This window comes from Dermacentor andersoni, chromosome 2, assembly GCF_023375885.2.
Source record: "Dermacentor andersoni chromosome 2, qqDerAnde1_hic_scaffold, whole genome shotgun sequence".
Lineage (NCBI taxonomy): Eukaryota > Metazoa > Arthropoda > Arachnida > Ixodida > Ixodidae > Dermacentor > Dermacentor andersoni.
The window spans coordinates 33,275,496-33,298,900 of NC_092815.1; the positions used below are offsets into that span (position 1 = coordinate 33,275,496).

The 23,405-nt window shown below is 49.1% G+C and overlaps 1 protein-coding gene across 1 annotated transcript in view; it reads right to left on the bottom strand.

Annotated features, from left to right (window-relative positions):
- Nucleotides 1–23,405, bottom strand: part of LOC126542480 (zwei Ig domain protein zig-8-like) — a 268,423-nt gene that overhangs the window by 12,807 nt on the left and 232,211 nt on the right. The window contains exon 3 of the mRNA XM_050189566.3: nucleotides 8,975–9,185. Coding sequence (XP_050045523.1) covers nucleotides 8,975–9,185 — 211 coding nt within the window. The remainder of the gene's footprint in view (nucleotides 1–8,974; nucleotides 9,186–23,405) is intronic.

Genomic DNA, 23,405 nt, shown 5'->3' on the forward strand with positions numbered 1-23,405 from the left:
TGCTCGTTTTCTGATTGATGCAAGTGCCGAGGTTAGTGTCATACCGGCCCCACGCGCCTACTGCAGAGGCCCGCCGACTTCACTCCTACAGGCTATCAACAATTGCAGCATAGCGACATACAGCGAGTGGTCATTGACTTTATACTTGGACCTTCGCCGTGCATTCCGCTGGCTTTTCACTGTCACTGACATCAAGCATGCCATCATTGGAGCAGATTTCCTCCGCCACTTTAAGCATTGAAATCATTGCATGCTGGCGGACGTCGTCCGCCAGCCATTAAAGTCTTTTCCAACAATGCCTTCACGACGCCACCACCCACATCAGGGCAAAAGGCGAGCATTCCGTGGTGTCTTAGATAAACCTGACACTTTTGCTTTTCCCAAGCCAGGTTCCTATAGCGGACATGCTACGCGAACTTCTCAGTTTTTCTCGGCCAGCGTACGACAAGAAAGCAGTCAAGCACCAAGTTCTGCATTACATTTAAGCCAAAGGCCCGCCGGTGCACACCCGCCCGTCCGCGTCGCCTGACTCCTGAAGAACATTGCAAAGCACAGAACGAGTTTCAACTTCTGATTGGCATCGCTCAGCTAGCTTGCCATCATTCGACCTTCGAGCAGTTCTTGGTCCACAGTACTTCACCTGACGCCAAAATCTACGCCTGGTGATTGGAGACCGTAGACACGGACCATCAGATTGTTGTGGCACCAAAATTTATTCCACAGAGCCCAATTGTGACAACTTTAGTGTTGTGCAAGTTTCTACAGATGCCGTTCGGCGCTGCGCAAACGTTTCAAAGCTTCATAAACGAAATGCTGCGCGTCCTGGGCTTCTGCCATGCGTACCTCGACGACCTTCTCATGGCGAGCAGCACGCCACAGCAACATCGCGATCACCTCTTGCTTCTCTTCGAGCGTTTAGATTTTAGCGCTTCGAGTGTTCAGGGCTCGTCAGCAATGCTGCGCAGTGGAAATTTGGTGTGTCGGCAATGCCTTTCCCGGGGCATACAGTCAACGCTTCAGGCATTTTGAAACCGACGTTTTATAACACACTGTGCACACATCTTGCAGCATTTGTACGACCTATTGGCCCCATCTTTGAAGCCAGCGGAGGTGATGTGGACAGATGAATCACTGTGTGCCTTCCAGAAGATCAGGGATGCGCTCAGTCGAGCTACACTCTTTGTCTACCCGAAAATGAACTCGTGCCTTTGCCTTGCAATGGACGTGTCCGACTTCGCTGTGGGCGCCGGGTTACATCAGCGCAGTGAGCAAGGTTTGCAACCCATTTGGCTTTATTCTCGGAAGCTAAAGCCTACAGAACAACACTATCGCACGTTTGGCCGTGCGCTCTTCGCCGCCTATCAAGTAGTCCGTCATTTCCTCCATTTCCTCGAAGGGTCCAACTTTTACATCGTCACTGATCCCAAGCTTTTCACGTTTGGTCTTCCATCACTGAAGTCGGACGGAAGCACGCACACAGCCGGAGAACAGCGCCGAAGGACGTACATATCAAAATGTACTACAGATATCCGCCGCATCTGCGGCTCCTGCACCTTTTCGTCTGATGTGGTGGCGTCCGCAAGCCACTCGAACAGCCCTACGCAGGCCCCTACAAAGTACTCTGGCGCAGCCCACAGCACGTCACAATTGACGTGAATGGCCGGGGAGAAGTCATCGCCTTAGACCGTGTCAAACCGGCCTACATTGCTGTCGTCCCTCTCCCGCAATCAATTACGTCACCTTCCTGGACCTTAACCACTCCTAAGTTCCGAATGTGCAATCGGGAACCCACCGTACGCCTCAGCTTGTGCTTTGGGCGCCCGCCTTAACCCATCATTTGAAGCAAAGTATATGTACGCACGTTAGTGAAGCTGCCATAGAAGCCCCTACGTCCTGCAATGGCGGCTAATGGGGACACGGTAGCGCCATCTACATTTCGTGCGATCAACTTCTCGGTGGAAAAAAAAATCAACGTTTAACCGTTTAACGCTCGAGGCTTGTTGCGCCAAGTCGTCTACTGCGCCAGCTCACATCACATCGGATATGCAAAGCACACAACAGTGCAAATGAAGTGTATCTAATTGAGAATATTCGCTACGACTTCGCGACAAAACTGCCAACAGGAAACATCTCACGCCTTGTGTTAATCCCATGCGTTAGCTGACGCGAGCATCGAAAAAAAAATGTGAAAAGAACTTAGACATCATTTTTTATGTTCTGTATTGCTAAAACTCAAAAGTGTTGCGTATAAATTAGCTTATATAAATGAACCTAGCAACAGGCTAGCGGCACACCAGACGCGTCATATGCATGCGTCATGCGCCAGACACGCCACTGAAGCGAGCGAGGCCGGTTGCGCATGTGAGCATTCACCTGCTCGGCGACCCGTTTCTCTTTTTTGGATGTAACCTGGTTTCTTGAGCTCCCGGCGTATTCTTGCATTCCTTCTGCACTTCTGCACATGAGGAGCACAGTGGCCGCGTACACGTTTACATCGATGGCTCAGTCACATCTGCAAGTTCAGCTGCTGCTGTGGTGATACCAACAAGACCCGTCAAAATACAGCTAAAAACGTCACATGTGTCATCAACGACAGCTGCTGAACTGGTAGCCTTGCGTGCGGCTCTTCATTTCATTCAGGAGGAACCACCCCATGAAACCTCAGTCTTCTGTGATTCCAAGGCAACCCTATATACTACTCTCAGCACTGTGCCATGGATCACATGAACAGCTCGTCGCAGAGATCAGAAAAGTACACCATCGCATAGTTGACGAAGGACACGATATCATATATCAGTGGTTGCCTAGTCACAGTGGCATACATGGCAATGATCGAGCAAACGCAGCTGCCCGATCTGCCCATGACGGCGCCAACTGCGTTGCCATTCCTCTTTCGAGAGCCAACGCAGCGAAAAAACTTGCCGTACTTGCACATGACCTGACATTAGCTCAATGGAATTAATCTGATTTCACAAGTGCACGCCTTCATACCCTGGACCCTAATTTACAACTCCGTATTCCACCCGAGCTTCCACGACGCGGCTGCACCCTTCTAGTTCGTCTATGGCTCGGAGTAGCATTTTCAAATGCGTACTCCTTTCTTATCGGAATGTCCAACAGCCCACTTTCTGACTTCTGCGGGTGCAATGAAACAATCGCGCACCTTCTTTGTCAGTGCTCTCGTTTCAACCCGCAAAGAGCAGTCCTTTCAGCCACCCTAGACAAACTGGACAAGCGCCCAACGACAGTAAACAAGATCCTTGGAAACTGGCCTACGCGAACGTCAGCGCGGTCGGCTATGAAAACGCTGCTGCGGTATTTAAAAGACACGGGACTTTCTGGCAGATTATGACTTCACTATGTGACGCAGGATTGTACGGTGACACTGCATAACACTAGGAATGCCTTTGCTAGCTGCGGGACAGTGCCCGCAGGAACAGTTTGTGTGTACGTGCGTGTGTGCGCAGTTTTTTTCTTCGTTTTTCTTCTTTTTTAATCCTTCTCTCTCTCACCTATCGCAACCCTTGTCCCTCCCCCAGTACAGGGTAGCCAACCAGAGATAATCTCTGGTAAAGCTCCCTGTCTTTCCTCTGCCTTTCTCTCTCTCTCTCTCTTTCTCTCTCTGCACTTCGACCAGGCGCCACTGCACCATTGGACTACGGCAAGGTGAGAAATTTTTTAGAGTCTACAACGCATTTCAACCAATTTAGGCTTTTACAGCCCGGAACCTAGACTTGTGACGCAGTTAGCGAAAAACAGCTCAGCCATCCTGGCGCAATTAATTTGAGGTAATGACTCGTACTGGGAGATGTTTGCGATGCTTTATACGGACCCCAACATTATTTTAACTTATTTCGGTTGTTTTTGGACACGCTCGCCGCGTCCGGCTTTGTGACGCAGTTAGCGAAAAGCAGCTCGGCAGTGTGACGCACTTAGTTTCGCGCGTAGTGAATCTTACTGGGACAAGTTCGTGACGCATTCTCTGACCCCCAACATTATTGTAATTTCGTTATTTTGTGGGATACTTTTGAGGCACGCTCGCCGCGCCTGGCGTTGTGACGAGTTAGCAATAAGCGGCTCGGCCGTGGTGACAGTTAGTTTGGCGTGTACCGAATCTTAGTGCGACCAGTTTGTGACGCCTTCTATGGCCCGGCAACATATATCTTCTTTCGGTACTTACGCCTGTCGAAAACACGACGAGCTATTACCTACAGTGAGAACAAGAGAATGTGTTGTTTGCGCAAGCAGAACGCGCAATAAATAACGCCGGGAAGCTCAAAAACCAAGACGTCGGAAATTCTGTCTTCTGAACGACTGAGAACAATCTCTGCACCCATGAATTTGGTCTTTAGTGCGAGTAAAAGGCATTCTGCGAGCGTCTAGCGTGGTCTGGCTGAGAGCCTATGTCGTGGCTAACTCATTTTATTTTGCGTACCATCGTCTGGCTGAGCCCAAGTTGTTTTGGAAACGCGCAGTCGCCCGTCTATTTGTGCTCTTAAAGTGCAGGAAATAATGCCCGGCAATGAGAAATGCTTGGAAAACAGATGTTTTCATATTTTATGCTATTGTTTGGGAGGAGTTGGTTATTTTCTACACCATGTGTATGTAGAAGCAAATTGCTTTGGTTTGTAATGCCGCGCATTCACCACTTTCACACGCTTCGCCTCTAGACGCAGCATTCCTGTAACGTTTAAAGACCAAAATGACACATGCTTGTAATTTGTTTTTAAGCTGATGCCGTCCGGTGAAGTTTCGTACGGAAACTACTGCTGCTTACCTGGCGGTCACAACGTTGGATGAACGCACAGAAAGCCCGGAACGAGCATTTATATAGAGCGAAATAAACATTCCCTTATTTAAAGGTGTTTCACGTCTACCTTATGAAATTGCACGTGGCACAGATTCGATGCAGGCTGGTAAAGCTTGTGCGCAATCATTTCAATTAAATAAACGATTCCGCACTAAGACAGCGCGCGGTTAAGTAGCAGAAAAAAAAAGGAAAGCCGATTAGCGTAGCAGGCGTAACGCGTGCTAGCTAGCGTTTAAAATGCGCGCGCCAAAACCGAAAGCGGAAGGTGTCAATCCCATCCGCTACAGCCAATTCGGCCGCTGGCTAGAGTGGGAGTGTCCGCTTTTGTTGAATGTATTCCTCTCTATCTAATCGTAATGTACCCTTCTGTATTTGTAAGCCTCGTTCTGTAACGGCACGTATTGTACTGGTGAGCCTTGAGAATTTTGCATGAATTTGGAGCAATGAGCTCACCCAGATTTTGAACTTAGTACCATATGCACTTGTCCCTAGTACCAACACACATCTGTTATTTCGATATAAAGATAAAATCAACATTAGATTGAAATAATTCACAAGAACTAGACTTTATCTTCCCTGAGACAGCACGCGTGGCAGCTGTAGTTCTTCTGTGGCACTCAGGACAAGCTAAAACATAATTTCTAGAGAAAAGGCAGTTCAAACATAATGTTGTTAATCAAATCTCATATTGTTAATACTATATATATTCCCATTATTTTTTTTGGCTACGCATTAGACAATTTTGACGACATCGGAGTGTTAAATACGGTAATACAGTCTCTGCATATCACAGCACGAACCGCCACAAGCAAACTTCAGAAAGACTGCACTATTTCGTACTCATAATTATTCGTGGATGGAAATAAACAGTCTGTAACTTCACATTTTCCTATTGTAATGACATTCTGTGTGCTTTTTCAAACAGTCCTATTGGTGACGATTGGATGCATATTTTTCATCAACTAGTGTTTTGTCCGCGAGATGTAGTCGCGCTTCAATCGCTTGACCGTAATTGATGTCGCTGCTCATTGGTTTGAAACCGCACCTGAGCCTCGCCTTCGCAACCATATGAATTGACCTTGGTTTGAACCACCGAATGACGTTTCCCGTTATGGAGGGGGGGGGGGGGCGGTAGGCACTATGTCGTGGCCACCGCTAGGCGGTGGCCTGCGATAAGAGAGCGCGCATGAAAAAGACGATATATAAGCGTGCGAGGGAAGAGTGTGAGGATAAAAAAGGTTTCCGACGAATGTCGGTACCGCTCGTCTCTGCCTCGCCCCTATCTACGTTACAAGCCCATTGCAATAACTCGGAATATTGCCTGGCGCAGAGGCCTTTAAAACAGCGTCAGCCCTGTTTTTATCAGGAATTGTTTTCTTTTGACTGCAGATCCAACTCTTTCAGCCCTCTATTGCCTGCTCATTTGACATGAGGGCTATACTTGTACCAGATCACAGGGTGGACCTGCAAAATAAGCCACTGTTTCAATCTTCTCAATAAGCTGATTAGCCTGTGCCAATACAGGAACGGAAGCAGGTAAGAACATGCTGCCGCAACAACACCCAGGGCTAAACAACTCTCTTATGTGCACATTAGAAGTGAAATATTATTCCCGCAGAGCTTGACGACTTCCTAGCCAAGCGCATTATCTCCCGCAATAGAGACCGGTCTCCCGTAATACACGTTGCGATCGAAGCTTAACACGGCCGTAACACGGTGCGAACGTGCCTGGCATATAATTTATTGCGCTACGAGCTTCATCCCTGGATACAACCCAACAACCTACACAATGAGAATAAGTCCCCTTCGTCGTCCTCCTGCTGTGCAACTGGCAAGCTTGCCTCGCAGCATTTCTTTAAAGGTACATGCGTGCAGCTATCGTTTCGGTGACAGCGTTCCGATGCATCGTAATGACTGCGGCATGCGCTCTCGAGGCTGGCTTCCGGGTGAAGGAACGACGTCCATTCGAGCGAAGCGAAGGTCGGAAGCCTATTAACAGATGCATGGGTCTCCCGATTGCCGAGCGAAGGGTGGGTTGGGGGGGGGGGGGGGGGGGGGACTGTGGGTGTTCTTATGATTCCGTTAATGTCAGCGGTCATCGTGGGGCTCCCGACGACTAGAGAAATGACAAAGGTTGGGTGAAATTATCAAGGGCCAGGGTACAAAAAACTAATAAAGAAAGCAAGCGACAGGGCATTGGGCACGGGCCTCCGGCCACCAACTAAGTCCGTCGACAAGCAGGCATTGCCGCGGGACAAAAGGAACGGGTTATCCGGGTGCTAGAGAGAAAGAAGGGAGTGGGGAGCAATATTGCTAATGAACCGGGCTGGGGCCTTTGTTTTCATTGTGTCTCGATAGCGTGCGGGTTTGGTGTGTTGCCCCGAGAACCACTCGCCAGCTGCGTTTTCCTCGTGTCTTGGCCCTCGGTGCTCCTGCGTTCTTCTTTTTCTTTTTTTTTTCTCTTCACCCGTGTTCCGTGTTTATCCGTATCTCCAGTTCGTCGCGCAAGGCCTGAGGAAGAGCCCCGGGCTGCTCGCGGGATAGGGATCCCGTTTAATGGAGGCAGCGTCAATTGGGCTGTGACTAGCGCCCGGCTGCTCCCTGGCGGAGCCTAGCAGGCCGAGAACCCACATGTGTCGCTATTGCGAAATAGCCTTAAAAGATATAACAAGAGCGGCAGAAGAGGTCAAGGCAGTCGTTAGGCCTTGGAAGATTAGGCGAGGCAACCCAGAAGAGACGAGAGAAATTGAGGCCACCTTTCTTTTTTACTTCTTTCTTTTTAATCTTAGGCGACCAAATGAAGTGTCTTCATTTTACTACAAGAAACGTGATGACAAGATAAAAGCTTTTTTGTTTGTGTTTCTTCATATCTTCCTTTAGTAAATGTGAAAAGGGAGAAATCGCGCCGTAGATAAAACCGGATATTTGGATTTAATAAGTAGGGAGCATAACAAAAATAACAACAAAGACAACGAGAATACAAGACACTGTCAAAAGCCCATACAACAATAGCTGCTGGTAGGAATTACACTCATAAGGGTAGAAATAGATAGGTTTGTGAAGATTAAAGATCGGAAATAAATGAAGGAACTAGCGAGCGTGAGAAAGAAAAGGATAAATGGGAGGCAGGGAGGTTAACCGGCACTTATCTGGGTAGATATCCTGCGGTGGGGAAGGGGAATGAGAAAAAAGAAACGAGGTATATCTTCGAGTTAGTAGTAAGTGATGAATGGTTACGAAAAGCGTTGCTTCAGAGGACGCCATGCTCACAAATAGCTGCGCATGACGCACATGCTAACGCCATTCATGATTAGCATTAAAAAAGGAAGTTCGGGAAGGCAGTGTACGACCGCAATCTTCCCCTTTGACCAGTCGAATGAAAGAACTGCAGTAACACTCAAATTCCTTTTCACACCTGTGACTAGCGCGTCTAATCAAAAAGGTTTCTTCCTTGTAAATTTGCTCAGCTACCTGTATACATTAAAGTGGTTCTAAGAGAGAGATGTAGATGCTGGTCGTTGTAGAATGTGAACCGCCTAGAGTAATAAACTAATCAGTCGATGCGCGAGGTAGGCGTCTGTCAGTATACCGTAGAGTCCTAGTTTGCTGCAGTGTCTGCTGGTGATCGTGGTAAAAGGTGATAGTGGTTGAGACAGACAGGGATAACATGGCTTCTTTTGCCCGCTGCTGTTCCACCTCAGCAGCTCTGACGTAACGCCGATATTCACCAAATATTAACCAAATAATTGCGTCGGAGAAGAAGAATCAGAAGGCGTACAATTACTTTCCTGGTAATTCTGGGCCATTTAGGGAATACTACGTCTTCTAAGCCAAAACGGGGAGGACCTCTCTTACAGGCTCCAAAGCAGCCTATTTTCTCCTCGAAAGGCAGACATATCCAGAGAAAGGGTTCTTCGACGCTCTTAACTTACCATGTAACTCACGAATAAATTAAAGCGTCCCGTCTTAAATAACCAAGCTTGTGTACGTGCGGAGCCAGTTCAAACCCGAAACAGAAGGCTAACTGCGTCGTGACAAAGTCAGTCATCGTGGACATAAAACTTCAGATAATAATTTGGTCTCTTTCCGGCATATCAAAGTGAGTTGGCTGTCACTATGATGTACCTCCATATGAATGTTACACGAGCGTTTCCGAGTACTTACCCAGTACAGTGAGGTTGACGAAATAGCTGATCTTTGGATCTGAGGAGACTTGGCATTCGTAAAGACCCTGGTCCGAAAGCTGCACGTAGCGAACTTGCAGCGCCCAGTCGGAAGAACGCTCCAGATGAACCGCCTGAAAGCGGTCGTCAGCCGTGTATGTGTCTAGGCCCACGGTAAGCACGTTGTAGTCCCGTCTGCGTATCCACAGCACCTGCGCAGCATCAGAATAGTGGGGGCACAGTGTCAGCCGGTAGAAGCACAGGTGAAGTGAGTTTAACGAAAGTTGAAGATATCAGCTGAGCTGCGCATGCAAGGTATCATACTTTATACTGAGGTTGTACAGTGATCAATCAATCAATCAATCAATCAATCAATCAATCAATCAATCAATCAATCAATCAATCCATTAATTAATCCATCAATCACAAGCTTTGGTACTTAATGGACATGCCAATACGAATACATGAAAATATAACTAAAAGCGATTAAATTTAAGTATACTTGAAGAAAAGCTAAAGAACATCAAATTCAATAAAATTCATAAGCCGAGTCATAGCAAAAGTAAAAAAGGAATAGGTAAATGTCAATATACCAATTCCAGAGTACTGGACTGTAAAACTTTATTATTGTCCTGCAGGTCGCGCTTAGCGCTTAGCGGACGTCTCCCACGTAGGGATCGACAGGGAGTACCTGGCGGCCGCTTCGCGGGCCTACTGGACGGCCCATTGCTGGTCGGTGAGTAGTCAGCTTCTGAGGGACTTCTCTCACTTGTCCGAGGTAGAGTCGGGAATAGCGTTTCTACACTGCCAGATCATGTGTGCGAGTGTTGCAGTGTCGCCGTACGAGGGGCACGTGTTGCTGGGCTACGCGTCGCGATAGAAAACGTGTAATTTGGTGGGGTATGGGTTCATGTGTGTCTGTAGTAAGCGTAGGGTTAGCGCCTGCGGCCTGTTCAGTTTGGGGTGTGGTGGCCAAAAGATGCGGTGCCCCAGGCAGAAGTGTTTTGTAATTTCGCGGTACGTAATGAGCACGTCCCGGTTTAGCTCGACGAGATGGGGTTGTCCGGGGACGGCGCGGTCCGTAGGCGCGCACGCTGAGTCATGGACGATCTCGTTCAGATTGGTCGGAGCGCCCGAGCGAGACGGGCTTTATTGCCGGTCTGGAGTCGCTGTAGATTACTTCCCATTTGCCGTCGAGCACGGCTAGGCCTATGGCTCCTTGCTCCGCCTTTTCGGGGTCTCGGGTGAGGATCGTGGCGGAGTTGAGGGTCCGCTGCGTGGATCAGACCGCGACTGCGGCGAAGGCTTGGTTTTTGCGGTAGGCGGCGGCGTCCACGAACGTGACGTCATCCGCGTTCATGTCTGTGCGCTGGAGAAGGGCGGTCTCCCGGGCAAGGCTCTTGCCTCTGTTGGGGTCACGATGTACTTTGTGTGCAATAGGAGCGATCGTGATGAAGTATCGGATCTCGTGGGGAAGCGGCGTCAACTTTGGTGGATCCCGTGTCGTCGAGGAGAAGAAGCCGAGCTTGCGCAGAATGTGGCAGCCTGCCTTGGTGGTCGTGAGTCGGATCACCTGCGTTTGCTCCTGAGCCTCACCGATCTCGTCTAGCGTGTTGTGCACGCCGAGCTCGAGGAGTTTCTGCGTGGAAGTTGTGATCGGAAGGCGGAAGGCTCATTTCCCTACCTTTCGAATGAGGGCGTTGAGTTTATTGCGCTCAGCACGTAGTCAATTGTGCATAGCAGCGACGTATGTGAAGTGGCATAGAGCAAACGCATGTACAACACGTAGCAGGCTGTCTTCTTTGAGGCCGTGGTGACAGTTAGCCACTCTGCGTACGAGTCGTATGGCGTTCTCCGTCTTGGTCGTGAGCTTCTGCGCCGTTTGGTTGTTGGTTCCGCGGAACTCGATGATCATGCTCAGGACCCTGATTGCGTCTACCTTGGGGCCGGTACGGCTGTCCCTGTTGAAGAGATTGATGCTTCGTTCCGCCGGGGGTTTCCAACCTCTGAGCCTGGCGCCCCGGCCGTCGGGCGACTACAACATAAGTTCCGACTTGGTGGGGGAGCACTTGAGACCAGTGTGTTTGAGGTAGGGTCGGAGCTTTCGACGACCTCCTGTGGGACAGATTTTATGAAGCCATCCGACCCTGCGGAGCACCAGATGGTTATGTCGTCTGCGTAAATGGTGTAGTTTGGCCCGTAGAACTTCGAGAGGGTCGTTCGGAGAGCCCGATCATCACGAGATTGAAAAGTGTCGGTGAGGGGACTGATCCCTGGAGGGTGCCTCGCTGTCCGAGCTCGACTGCTTCCGACACAAGGTCTCCTGCGCGTAGGACGGCCTTGCGCCGGCTGAGGACGGAGCGGACAAAGTCACAGAAGCGACGCCCGAGCTCGACGTCTCTGATCGCCTTCAGGATGAACGAGTGCGCGATGCCTCTTACAAATCGAGGCCGAGTATGGTATGGGTGTCCCGAGTGTTTCCTCCGTCAAGAATCTGATGCTTCAGGAGTAACATGACGTGTTGTGCAGATAACCCGGGTTGCAAGCCGATCATGTGATGTGGGAGGCATTTGTGGTCCTTGAAGTACCGATCGATCCTGTTGAGGACGACGTGTTCGGCCTCATCACCCACGCACGACGTCAGCGATATGGGGTGGAGGTGATCTAGGCTAGGCGCCTTGTCCAGTTTGGGAATGAAGATCGCGTGGGCGAGTTTGCAGGCGTCGGGTAGTTCGCCTTTCTTCCATACTTCATTGATTGTGTTGGTGAAGTAAATGACGGAGAGGTCATTCAGGTTGTGCAGGAGCTTGTTGGTGATGCCATCGGGACCACCGGTGCAGCGGTCATTGAGTTCGGGGCGTACCACTTCGGCGGGGAAGACCTCGTCCTACTGCTGTTTGGAAAGTATGTGGCAGTGATCCACTATGCTCTTGTTTAACTCGGATATGCGTTTGCGGAGCCTGCGATTGAGGCGCTCACCTTTCCAGCGGGCCAGGAGGGACTGTTTGGCCTCGAGAAGGTGGGCGAGGCGACTGTCCATCTTCTCGGTGGGCAGGTCCGTACTGATGGTTTTGGTAGCCTTGGCGACGTCGGCTTTGAGCTGAGCCGTGCACGCCTCCAGATTCGGGGCGTCGTCGGGTGGGAGTTGTTCAGCGCCAGTCTTACGGAAGAAGCCCCAATCGACCTGCACTGTACGACTTGGTCTTCCTGCAGACGGTTGGGAACTGCAGCAAGTTGGGCCAGTAGGAAGTGGTCGCTACCGAGATTTGCCGCAAGGCTAAACCAGCTGGCATCAGCGATGTTCTTGACGAAGCACAGATCCGGGGTGGTGTCTCTTTGCCTGGTCGTGCCACGGTGCGGGTGGAAAAAACCTTGTATGTAATGAGGGTAAGGTCCATGTCGTTCGCGTTCTACCAGAGCTCGTTGCCCTCGGTGGTGTCGTACGCCTAGCCCCAGATACGATGCGCAGGGGCTACGGGTACAACCAAGACTGAGAACGCAATACCACCCGTACGCAGAGTGGCTAACTGTCACTAAGCCGTCAAAGAAGACAAGCTGCTATGTGTTCTACATGTGTTTGCTGTCTGCCACTTCACATACGTCGCTGCCATGCACAATTGACTACGTGCTGAGCGCAATAAACTCAACGCCCTCATTCTAAACGTAGGGAAATGGGCCTTCAGCCTTCCTCCTGCGATCACTAGTGGGCTGGAGCGATCGAGGCGGATGGCTTTCTGGAACAGTAGTTTGAACCATTATGCGTAGTTGCGGGGGCTACTGTACACGTTGAGGATGTACATACTTCGTCAAGACACGTTGCCAGGGAGGATCTCTACCATGACCTCTTCGATTTCGGGCCTGTCAAGGTCGTGCGCTAGGCAGGAGATCTTGTTAGGGACCTGTCTTGGACTCCACACATCAATTACGTGAAAAAAGCGGCTGACTGCTATCTGTCACCTGTTCAGGTCCCTTGCAGGAAAAAAGTTAGGGAGTATCTATACAGGCTATGTTACAGCTTTACATGGCGTTGTTCGTTGGATTCCTGTGATACAGTCTGCCTACAATATCCAACTCCTGCAAGACTAACCTGCGTACGATTCAGGGTATTCAAGCCCAAGCCCTTAAGAGATGTCTTGGCTTACCATGCAGTGCATCAACGGCTGAAACCACTGCCCTTGCGCAGGATTACCCAATCACGACGCACATTACCGTTGAGACAATGCGTATGCATCTCAGGCTTTATGCTAGGACCCCTTCCCACCACTTGGCGAGCCTCACTGCTGCAAGGCCCTGCTCGACATTTAGCAGTATTGTCAGTGCACATCGTGCGTCGTTTACTTCAGGGTGCGCACCTGCGGCCAAGCCAGCGTTTCCTCCGTGGTGTTTGAGCCATCCACAAGTACATATAATGATTCCAGGACTACAGAAGAAGACAGATCTACCGGCCCCTGCTCTAAAAAAGCTGAGCTTACTTGTTCTGCATGAAAAGTACAGCAACCACGTGCACATCTATACCGGTGGATCGACTATGTCGTGCAGTTCTGGTGGTACCGTGGTTATACCAACGCGAGGAATGACACTGCGGTTCAAGACATCGCATGTCATGACCTCAACAGCGGCAGAACTACCGGCCCTGCGTCGAGCACTGGAATTCATTGATTCTGAAAGACCTCGAAAATGGGCTGTGTTCTGTGATTCAAAACCGGCATTAGAGTGCACGCAGTCAGTTCTCCGACACGGATGTCATGAACAATTGACATACGAAGTCATGAAACCATACCATGATGTCCAACAAAAAGGCCACGAGGTCGTTTTTCAATGGGTACCTAGCCACTGTGGAATCAGTGGCAATGATTCCGCCGATAACGCTGCTCGCACAGCACATTAAGAAGAGCACAGCGTTCCAATTCCGCTTTCGAGGACTGACACTGCAAGGCAGCTTCGACACCTGGCACGCAGTCTCACAGTGACCGAGTGGAACTCGCCAAACTTACGACTTACACGACTGCATCGATTAAACCCCTCCCTGCAACTCCGACCTCCACTCGCACTTCCTCGACGTGAAGCTACGCTTCTGTGTCGCCTCTGGTTAGGAGTTGCCTTCACAAAGGCATACTCTACATTAATTGGAGTGACTGACAGTGCAGCATGCGGGGTCTGTGGCACCGAAGAAAACATCGACCACCTGCTGTGCCACTGTCCAAGATATGCCCTTGAGAGACAAGAACTTGCCAAAGCTTTCCAAAAACTGGACAATCGGCCGCTTTCTGTGCAGGTGCTGCTGGAACACCGCCGGCATCGCCCGTCAGCCCATAAAGCGGTGAAGGCGCTTTTGTGTTTCTTAAGGACGACGGGTTTGTGCGACCATCTGTGACTATTAATGCAATTTCTGTAAAACCACACGCGTCAGCGAACTTGCCGCAATTTCCTTCCTTCCCTCCTTCTCTCCCTGTCATCTTTGCTTTCCCCTTTCCCATTCCCCCGGTGTAGGGTAGCCAACCGGACGTTATTCTGGTTAACTTCCCTGCCTTCTACTTTTCTCTTTTCTCCTCCTTGTTAGAGACCAGCGTGGCGGTAGTGCATCGTCCTGAGGGTCCGGGCAACCACAGATATCCGGAGAATGTGGCAGTGGTTATTACGATTTCTTGTAACAGGATGACGTGGGGTTGGGTTTCGAGGCTACGGAGGTATTGCTGCACGGAGGCTTTCTTCCAGGTGAAGCTCCTGTATTTCCACTGCCAGATGCGAAACGTGTCATTCGGCCTGGCTATGTTGAATTATGTGGGGGTCGGCCCGGGCACACGGCTACCGGAAGAGCGTGTGTGTGCGTTTCGAGATTGGCTTACCCTTGCCGATGGCAGGAGCAACGACATGTTCAAGATAGTGTTCTACTTGGCCCAGCGGATTACCGTGGGCCACGATATTTGACTGCACGAGGGCGATGTTCTCGCCGAGGAAGCGGAGGCTCTCCTTAATCGCTGAGAGCGTCCTCTTAATGTCGTCTAATTTAGGTTTTCGATCAGGCTAGTCGCGGACGGCCACGCGTTTCTTAGGTGCGCTCTCGTCATCGTCGTTACCGGCGCCTACAGGTTGTGGCGTCGACGGGGAAACCGTATTGGCAGCACTGGCGGCCACGGGTGTAGTGGCGCGCGCGCTCCTGTCATTTTTCAGTTCACCGATGGCGGCCGTGAGCTTTTGTATCGTTTCTTTCATCATGGCGTTTTCGCGTTTTAGGAACGCTCTCTCGGGTGTAGTGTGTGTGTCGTGCTCTGGGAGTGAACCCGACCCTACCTGTGATATAGCGCTTCCTCTTCCCCGGACGGTGTCCGCCCAAATGAGGGTGCGTCACGTATTATTAATGGCGTTGCCTTCAGGTAGTGGTGCCAGTGGGCTCAGTGGTCGTTGAGAGCCGGAGCGGGACTCGGGGCGGAAGCCCGAACGGGACGTGGGACCGCCCCGCGATGCAAATCCCGGGGGGGGGGGGGGTGGAGGGGGAGGGAGGCACGTGGCGCGCTGCAGGAACGGAGCCGAGGACAGCTCCGGGATCTTGATGCGCACTTGTAGCGGCTCCCGGAAAGGCCCCTGGACCGGGATCGTCTGCCACCGAATCGGCCATCTCTCGGCAGTTGTGTGAATTCATCGTCGTCGGCGCCCGCGTTGGATTTAGACGTTGTAGCATGATCGTCGTCGCCTCGCGTCGAACGTGGTCGCTGCCATCGTCGTGGTCGTCGCACTACATAGGGAATGTGGTAGCGTTCTTTACATGCTTTGTCAGCAGTGAGGTGGGCTCCGCCACCCAGCCTACACTTTGGTGTACGCTGATGCTCCCTCTCGGCGTTCAGGGCACTGCAGCCTCGGCAGATAGCGTCCCCAGGGTAGGGGCAAACGTATACGCGAAAGCCGAGCCGACTGGAGGCGTAGCAGATTCTGCCTGCGGTACGGCGTGCATTGCACCAGCACCGAACCATATCGTACGAAATTGGGTACGCGATGTCCGTCGAAGGGGGGGGGGGGGGGGGGAGGCACGATAACTGTGGTGGTACTTCCGATGCGTATGGCGGCCAGAGCTAGTGGATTTCTGACGTTCACAATTTTTGCATCAATGTCCGTCGGTCTTGCACGGGGATTCCACGAACGACGCCTTTACACGTAGATCGTGGGGTCGCTTCGTAGGCACCAACCTTGAAGATCTTCTCACCGATGCAGATTTATTTTACCCGTACGTAGCGGTTAGCCTTTGCTCTTCCGGGCGTGCTCGTCACTAAGATATCCTGTTTGGGGTTACGGCAAAGCGTGTCCGAGTGTTTTTCCGCAGGGCTGATACCGGCCGATGGGGCAAAGGCGTCGGCGATGACCGTTGGGCCAACCCTGGCAATATTAGGTCCCCCTCTGGGTCTGGTAATGACGTAGTTATCGTATTGTGGCAGTTGATGCATTCTTCTTGCTCGGATGATGTTGTTTTTAACACTTTCTCTACCGCGGGACTTTATTCTCTCCGCGTTTCAGCGTGCCATATGTCAGAGTGGGGTTAGCGCGTACATTTTGAGATATTGCTCGACGAGACGTGAGAGTCTGCCAGCTTCGATCTCGTATGTAATGCCACAGTATTCAAACGTCCCGACTGATGTGTGGAACAAATAAATGCCTATGTTGCTCAGGTATATTTGCCACTCCTGCCTTGATGACCCAAAAAAATACATTATTGAGTGACCTCACCAGTCGCACAAACTTCTGTGTTCTTTCCAAATAAATCGGTGAGATGAGAGCATTTACTATGTCGGTTGAATACAGAATCTAGTCAGCTAGTGTAGATATGCAGCTTGTTTGGTAGCGCGAACTCCTGGGAAACCAAAATGTTGTCTCATCCATCGAATTTCTGCCTGATGGTAGAGTAAAGAACCCCCGTTTGTCGAGGCTCGAAGAGTGGATCAGGAAACACATTCTCCGACAGAAAGAAAAAGAATGATGTTGCGCGATGTAGCTGAGGTAAGCTTTCTGTGCCTGCTTTTCTAGAGCGCTCAACGAAAAAGAAAAGAGATCTCAGGACCATCTGTCAGACGCGGTATTCTCGCTTAGTCAATATTGTCACGAGAGAGCAGGAAATATTGTGAATGCGATCAGGATAGACCAGGAATTAGCAATATTAGAGACAGATGAGTAGTTATACAAACTCGTCCATATACTCGGCCGTAAACTCGGCCGTAAACAAGTATCTTTACGGCTGAAACCTATGCACTATTATCGCCTGTGATACCCATCAAAAAATTAAAACTAGAAAAAGCAATTATATTTACCGACTCTCTAAGCGTTGCCAAGACTTTAGTATCGTTACAAAAGTATAAAAATCCTGTATTTACTAATCATTGTACACTTGTGCGATGTTTATGCATGCAGTCAATGTGTCATTACATGCTAGATGCCCATGGACACAGAGGTATCGAGGGTAATGTGCTCGCCGGTGAAAACACCACATCAACAGCAACAAAAGATTTCAGCTCTTCCATTGCTGTCCCCGTCATAGATTTGAAACATTTCATTCGAAAAAAATTGAGAGACTACTGGAAACGCTTGTCGGCGCCCATACTTCGAATAAACTTCATCTAATTAGGCCACAGTTAAGTACTTACCCATCAATAACAACATCACGAGAAACTGATGTCCTGTTCTGTCGACTAAGAATCGGGCATACATACAGTGCACACAACTTCTTTCTTGCTGGTGATGAACCCCGTACATGTAGTAGATGTGGTGAAAGACTGACTGTCATCCACGTCCTTGGGGAGGGTCGGGAAACAGAAATCGAGTGGGAAAGCACTTTTCTTTAGCTTATCGACAGCGTATATCCCATTACACCCAGCACAGTTTCTTGGCACAAACCCATTATTCGACACCAAATATGTTCTAAATTTTTATGCGTTGCATATTGCAATCACTCAGTTCAGCCCTTGGGCGCGGCCGGGCAGCCACCATTGGGGGTATGAGCCACCATAGTGGCTCATACCCCTACACTAGAGTTTTATGCGTTGCATATTGCAATCACTCAGTTCAGCCCTTGGGCGCGGCCGGGCAGCCACCATTGACCTTTAGCGCAACCACGTGACGTGACGTCACGACAGCCGGAGGAAAAGCTGGGCCCCAACACAATATGCAACGCATTCTTGGCTTAACCAAGCTAAGCCTGGCCATTTTTAAATGACACTCTTACACCGCACATTATCAGTCCAAGAGTTATGTAGTACGCACTCTTACGAGAGGCTGCTGCAACGTTAGGTACACCTAATACAGCACGTGTCTACAGGCCCTTACATTCAAGGGCCCCGATGAGACAGCATTGCTACGTTCACCTACACATTTTATTACATTATCCCTGCATAACAAAACATTTATGGTCATAGTTCACATCTATGGTCATGTTCGTTGTTTTAATACTTATATATCTTACACAATTTAAAGCGGCTGATTTTAGGCCTATTTACAGGCCTGCTACATGCCACATTCATAGGAGAATTCTCCACTTCATAACCCCTTCAGTCACGAATTACGATCAACTGTTGATAAATGCGTGAGATTTGCATAATTTTATGCCAAGGTGCTGGAGATTCCACAGAAATCAAGTCAAGGTTGGATGAGAATGACTCTGTGCATTTCATAGAGAGCCATCATAATTACATAGTAATTAAATATTCATATATTGTACAGTCAGGCCTGCTGCGTTTCTTCATTAAAAATATTGAATCACCCACTCGAATTACATGCACAGGCTAATTATTGGGTGCCAGCATTATAAAAAGAGGAAAATATATTTCGCAATAACTACCGAAACGTATCATTCCTAACGTCCCGTCAAAGATCGTTGTGGCTTCACCAAAACGGTTGCCTGAAGTGATAAATTTCACTCAGAAGTGAAATGTGTGCACTTTAGGAAAGCACAATGTTAAATTTACTGAAAGTTTACTGTTCGTTGTCTATTCCTTGCAACCACTGCACAGTAATAGCAACAATAAGTCACGTCCAGAGACGTGTACGCCATGACTGAAGGGGATAAACGATTCATTGAAAAACCATCCCCGCGTGTAAGGCGCTCTTTGGCCATAGCTGACCGTTGCGCCATCAAAATAAATAAATAAATAAATAAATAAATAAATAAATAAATAAATAAATAAATAAATAAATCAGTCAATGAGTCAGTCAGTCAATCGATCGATCGATCGATCGATCGATCGATCGATCAATCAATCAATCAATCAATCAATCAATCAATCAATCAATCAATCAATCAATCAATCAATCAATCAATCAATCAATCAATCAATCAATCAATCAATCCTTTTTTACAGCACTGCTTGAGTACAAAGAGAAATATTTATGTGTACAAGAAATTCTTCTGCTGTGAGCAATAAAGAGCTCATGCGCAGCGCCGAATACGCACAAACCGACTTTATTGTTCTTTATCAAAGACATTTTTTTTTTCAAGCAGACAAAAATAGGCCGAGAGTGTTTGCGAGTTCTTTTTCTTGGTGCCTAAGAAGATCAGTGTGCTGCATTTTGGAATTTCCGCAGACAAAACGAGTTCATATGACGAAGCATATGTTACGAGAGAGTGATATGGAGCTTTTATGACTTGTAACTGGAAGTAATCAGTCTGGTCGGAATTGAAGCATCAGTATTTTTGGAACACTGGTGCCACATAAACTTCTTGAAGGTGCTGATGCTGTGAAATACGGTAAAAAGTAAAAGAAAGAAAGAAAAAAGAGAAAGAAAAATGGCCCTGGAAGGGATGCAATGCGGAGTTGCGTAGTGCTGAATGAAAACGTACAAGCCATTTTGCAGGTGAATGCAGAGTATGAGCTTGTTTCATAGCGGTACAGAATTGAAGCAACACTTTTGCGCAATTTTCTCATCTTTTAATATACATTTTGTCTACAGGCACTCCGTTCTTGTAGCAATACTTACATTTATTATTTTTCTTTTTGACGATTTTCGATCCTCGATACCGTTGCATCTTAAGGCCGCCTTACCCATACAAGCTGCGCCTTGTGTAAAAGCGGAGATGATCTAAGCATGTCCGTAAACTACAGGCCGGTAATTAGGGTTGGCCTACGATGCTCATCCCTTTTAACGTGCGTAGATGCAGAGAAGACCAATCAGGATGGCGAAGTAACCACATCTTGTTTTTTATTTGTAGACTTCATAGAGAGCCCTAGAAGTTCCGGGTAATTCAGCACACAAAAGCACGTCACAAAAGAATTCACAAAGCACTGTGGCTCGTCCGATGTTTGAAAAGGGCTGGCTTTCAAGCCACCCTTTCGACGCCTTTAATCCCCCTCCCAAATTTATGTACAGCAGCATATGCTTGAATTGTGACGCCAGGATCGTGAGTACCCGATTAGGTTGACCAGGCTGATATACAACTCAATAAAATACGTAAAAATATTTGAGAATAGTTTTTTTTCTTTTCCATCGGAAGTCCCGCTCATGAGAACCAGCAACGAAAGCGAGACGAGGTATACAGTGGCGCGCGTCTACTAACAAAGCGCGAGCAGAAAATGGGCCAGAAGTGGGCTTCATCAATAAAAGAAAGCAGCAATCATACCTTCTTGGAAAATGCTGAAGCTATTACAGGCGTTGCAGACGTGGACTGAAGCGTCTCCTACATGTTATGCTTCCACAGTACATGGCGAGAGATTATTTTTGTTTTATCAGCAGATGTCGGGGCTGGTATCGGATTCCGTCTTTTCTCATTCGCTGAGTAGAGAATGTCTTTGTCAAAGCGACGTGACTTGCTGATCAATGTTGAACAAAAAGTTAAACTGGAGGATATGTGATGTCGGATTCAGATGTCGGCGCTTCAAAATTTCGAAAGTATGAAGCCCGCCTTTCTACTTTTGTGGACTGAACACACTGCTTATGAGTACAGACGGGCCTTTATTTCGTGGTCTTGATATCTTTCATTGTGGTCAGAATAGTAAACAGAAAATAGCGAGGCTCAAGAAGGGTGATGTAAATGTGCAGTAAAATTAGAGGAAGATACTACAATGGGAACGTCTACAGAAACACGAGTACTCTCAAAAAAGCAGTTGGTTGCTCGGTGCTTTACAACGCCAGCAGCCCGTGTCGGAAAATGAGGCATTTGTTCGCGGGAGTGTCAGTATTAGACGGGGCCCAAACCATTAAAAACGGTGGGCCCCAGCAGCTGTTCTCACCCGATGGTATACAACCGAGGAGATTAGCATATCACATATCGCCGTATCTTCGACCAGAAATGAACGCCCTTAGTCATCAGCTTAATCCAATTTCTTCCTATTTATTCGGCGCACCTCACTGTCCCTGGAATGTGTAAGCCCATTTACATTCTTCGCTGTCTCTCCTTCCCCTGTGGAGGGTATAAAATGTTGATCTTATGGTAGAGCCTCCCCGCCGTTCGCACCTCATTTATCTCTGCCTTTCATCTCCTTTCTCTTTCTGCAACAGCCTTTGTGCATTGCATCGCTACCGGAGTACGAACGCTTGAGACTGTAAATCATAACTGCTACCTCGTGCTCAGTAGGGGCACGCTGTAGCCACTGAGTAACAGCGGCAAGTATTTCTGCTTGAAATGGGCGGTGAGATAAACTAACATAATCGTTTCCTAGACGTGTTACGTAGTATCTCTTCATCAAAAACGACTACTGCGGGAATCGGATATGCCAAACTAGAACAAGAAGCTACATAAATTCTGATGATTGTCTACTAAAGCGTCAGCATTCTAATGTTGAATTCCAATGGCGGAGTCGGAGCAGCCGACGGACTCCGCGAGCGAGCACTCGACTCTGGCGCAGAGCAACGCCTCCAGATCCGCGAGTGGAACACAACCTGCGCCGCCGGAGCAAGGCGGAAGCGGAAGTTCTATCACCGAGTTACCCAGGATACCTTGCGTGTTGTCATTTCCTTCCGCTGTTTGCTCCCAGCACCGCCGCACCGGTCACTTGTCTCTTCAGCGCCGTTCACCTGTTGTTTTTTTTTAAAGTGCGGAATGGATATCTCGCCAAGCATGCAGCAGCTTTTGCTTCCTCGCGAGTCGTGACCGGTGGCGCCTCCCAGCAGACAAATGTGGTAAAGGAAATACGTCACGCAGAGTTCCGGTCCACTCCACCGATTTCGGCGGAGCATCTTTTTCTGCTCCACGGACTGACTCCCGCTCTGAATCCCCTCCGACTCTCTCATTGGAACACCTTACTCCCGCCCTCACTCTGCTATTGGAACAAACGTGCTCCGAAACGAGCAGAAAAACTTGCTCCAACTCCGCCATTGGATTTCAACATTAGACTCGGCTGTGACTTCGTTTTTGCTTAGTTTTGCTTACTTGCCTTTCCTAGCTTATGGACGTCTATCCATGGCCTTTCCGGTGGCAAATTATGCTTAGGCTTTAGTAAACCATTGTCAGACTTTTATCGCCGCATCCGACCCCTTCAATGCAATTGAACCAATTGAGCCTGAACGTCGGGTACGAGAGCGCATCGGCGGAACAGAGCGGTCGAAAGGGAACCCCAGCTGGCGCAGTAGCGCGGGAGGCGTCGCGTGAGGAGAGAGTGCATCGCCGCGATGCCATGTCTTCCTCGCACCTCTCTTTCCTTTCCTTAGATCACTATCATCATCACAATCACGCACACACATTCTCGCAAGCCTGTGTTATGCGCGCGTTTCTGGTCCCACTTGTCCACACATGGGCCCTATAACGTAAAACAATTCCAATATGTTTTCTTTCCAGTCTCCTGATGTAAAATTTGCGTAACCACCGACACAAGCATCGGGCGGTGACCCGCAGCGTTGTCTCAACAGCCCAATCAAACGCTTCATTAGTTTATAGGAGGTCACTTTCCTTTGCTTTCTAAACCAATAGCATTGCCTACATTGAACGGTTTTTCGTTTGTAATTGGGAGCCAGGAGGCGAGGAGCACGCTCAAGTGGAAAAAGTTGCAATGGGACCGAGCCAGCGCACTGAAAATAGATAAACGGCTGAAGAGGGTGGTGCCAGCGCCTGTGATTGGTTAGCTTTCACTTAGCTTGCGGTGGGTGGCTGAAAATAGCGGCGGCGTGCAACGGAAGGTTAAGAATGCCGCTAAAGCAGATCCTCAGCAAGGAAGAGTTGCCAGAGCGAGATCGTAAACGCGCCGAAAGTGCTCGCAAACGTTACATCGCCACGCAGAAAGTTTTATTATGCACAAAGAAACCCATGCTATGCGGCAGGTGCGAGTAGCCAGTGCCTGAGCGATCGGCGGCAGCCATCTTTTATTCCTTTCAGAACGGGACAGTCCGCGGCTATTCAGAAAAAAATTCACTGTTGTTCGGCATATGAATGCATCTTTAACGTGTACATATGACGCCGCGTGACAGGCAGGTGAAGTGGGTGCAGCCGGAAAAGGTTTGACCAATAGCCGAGGGATAATGGCGAA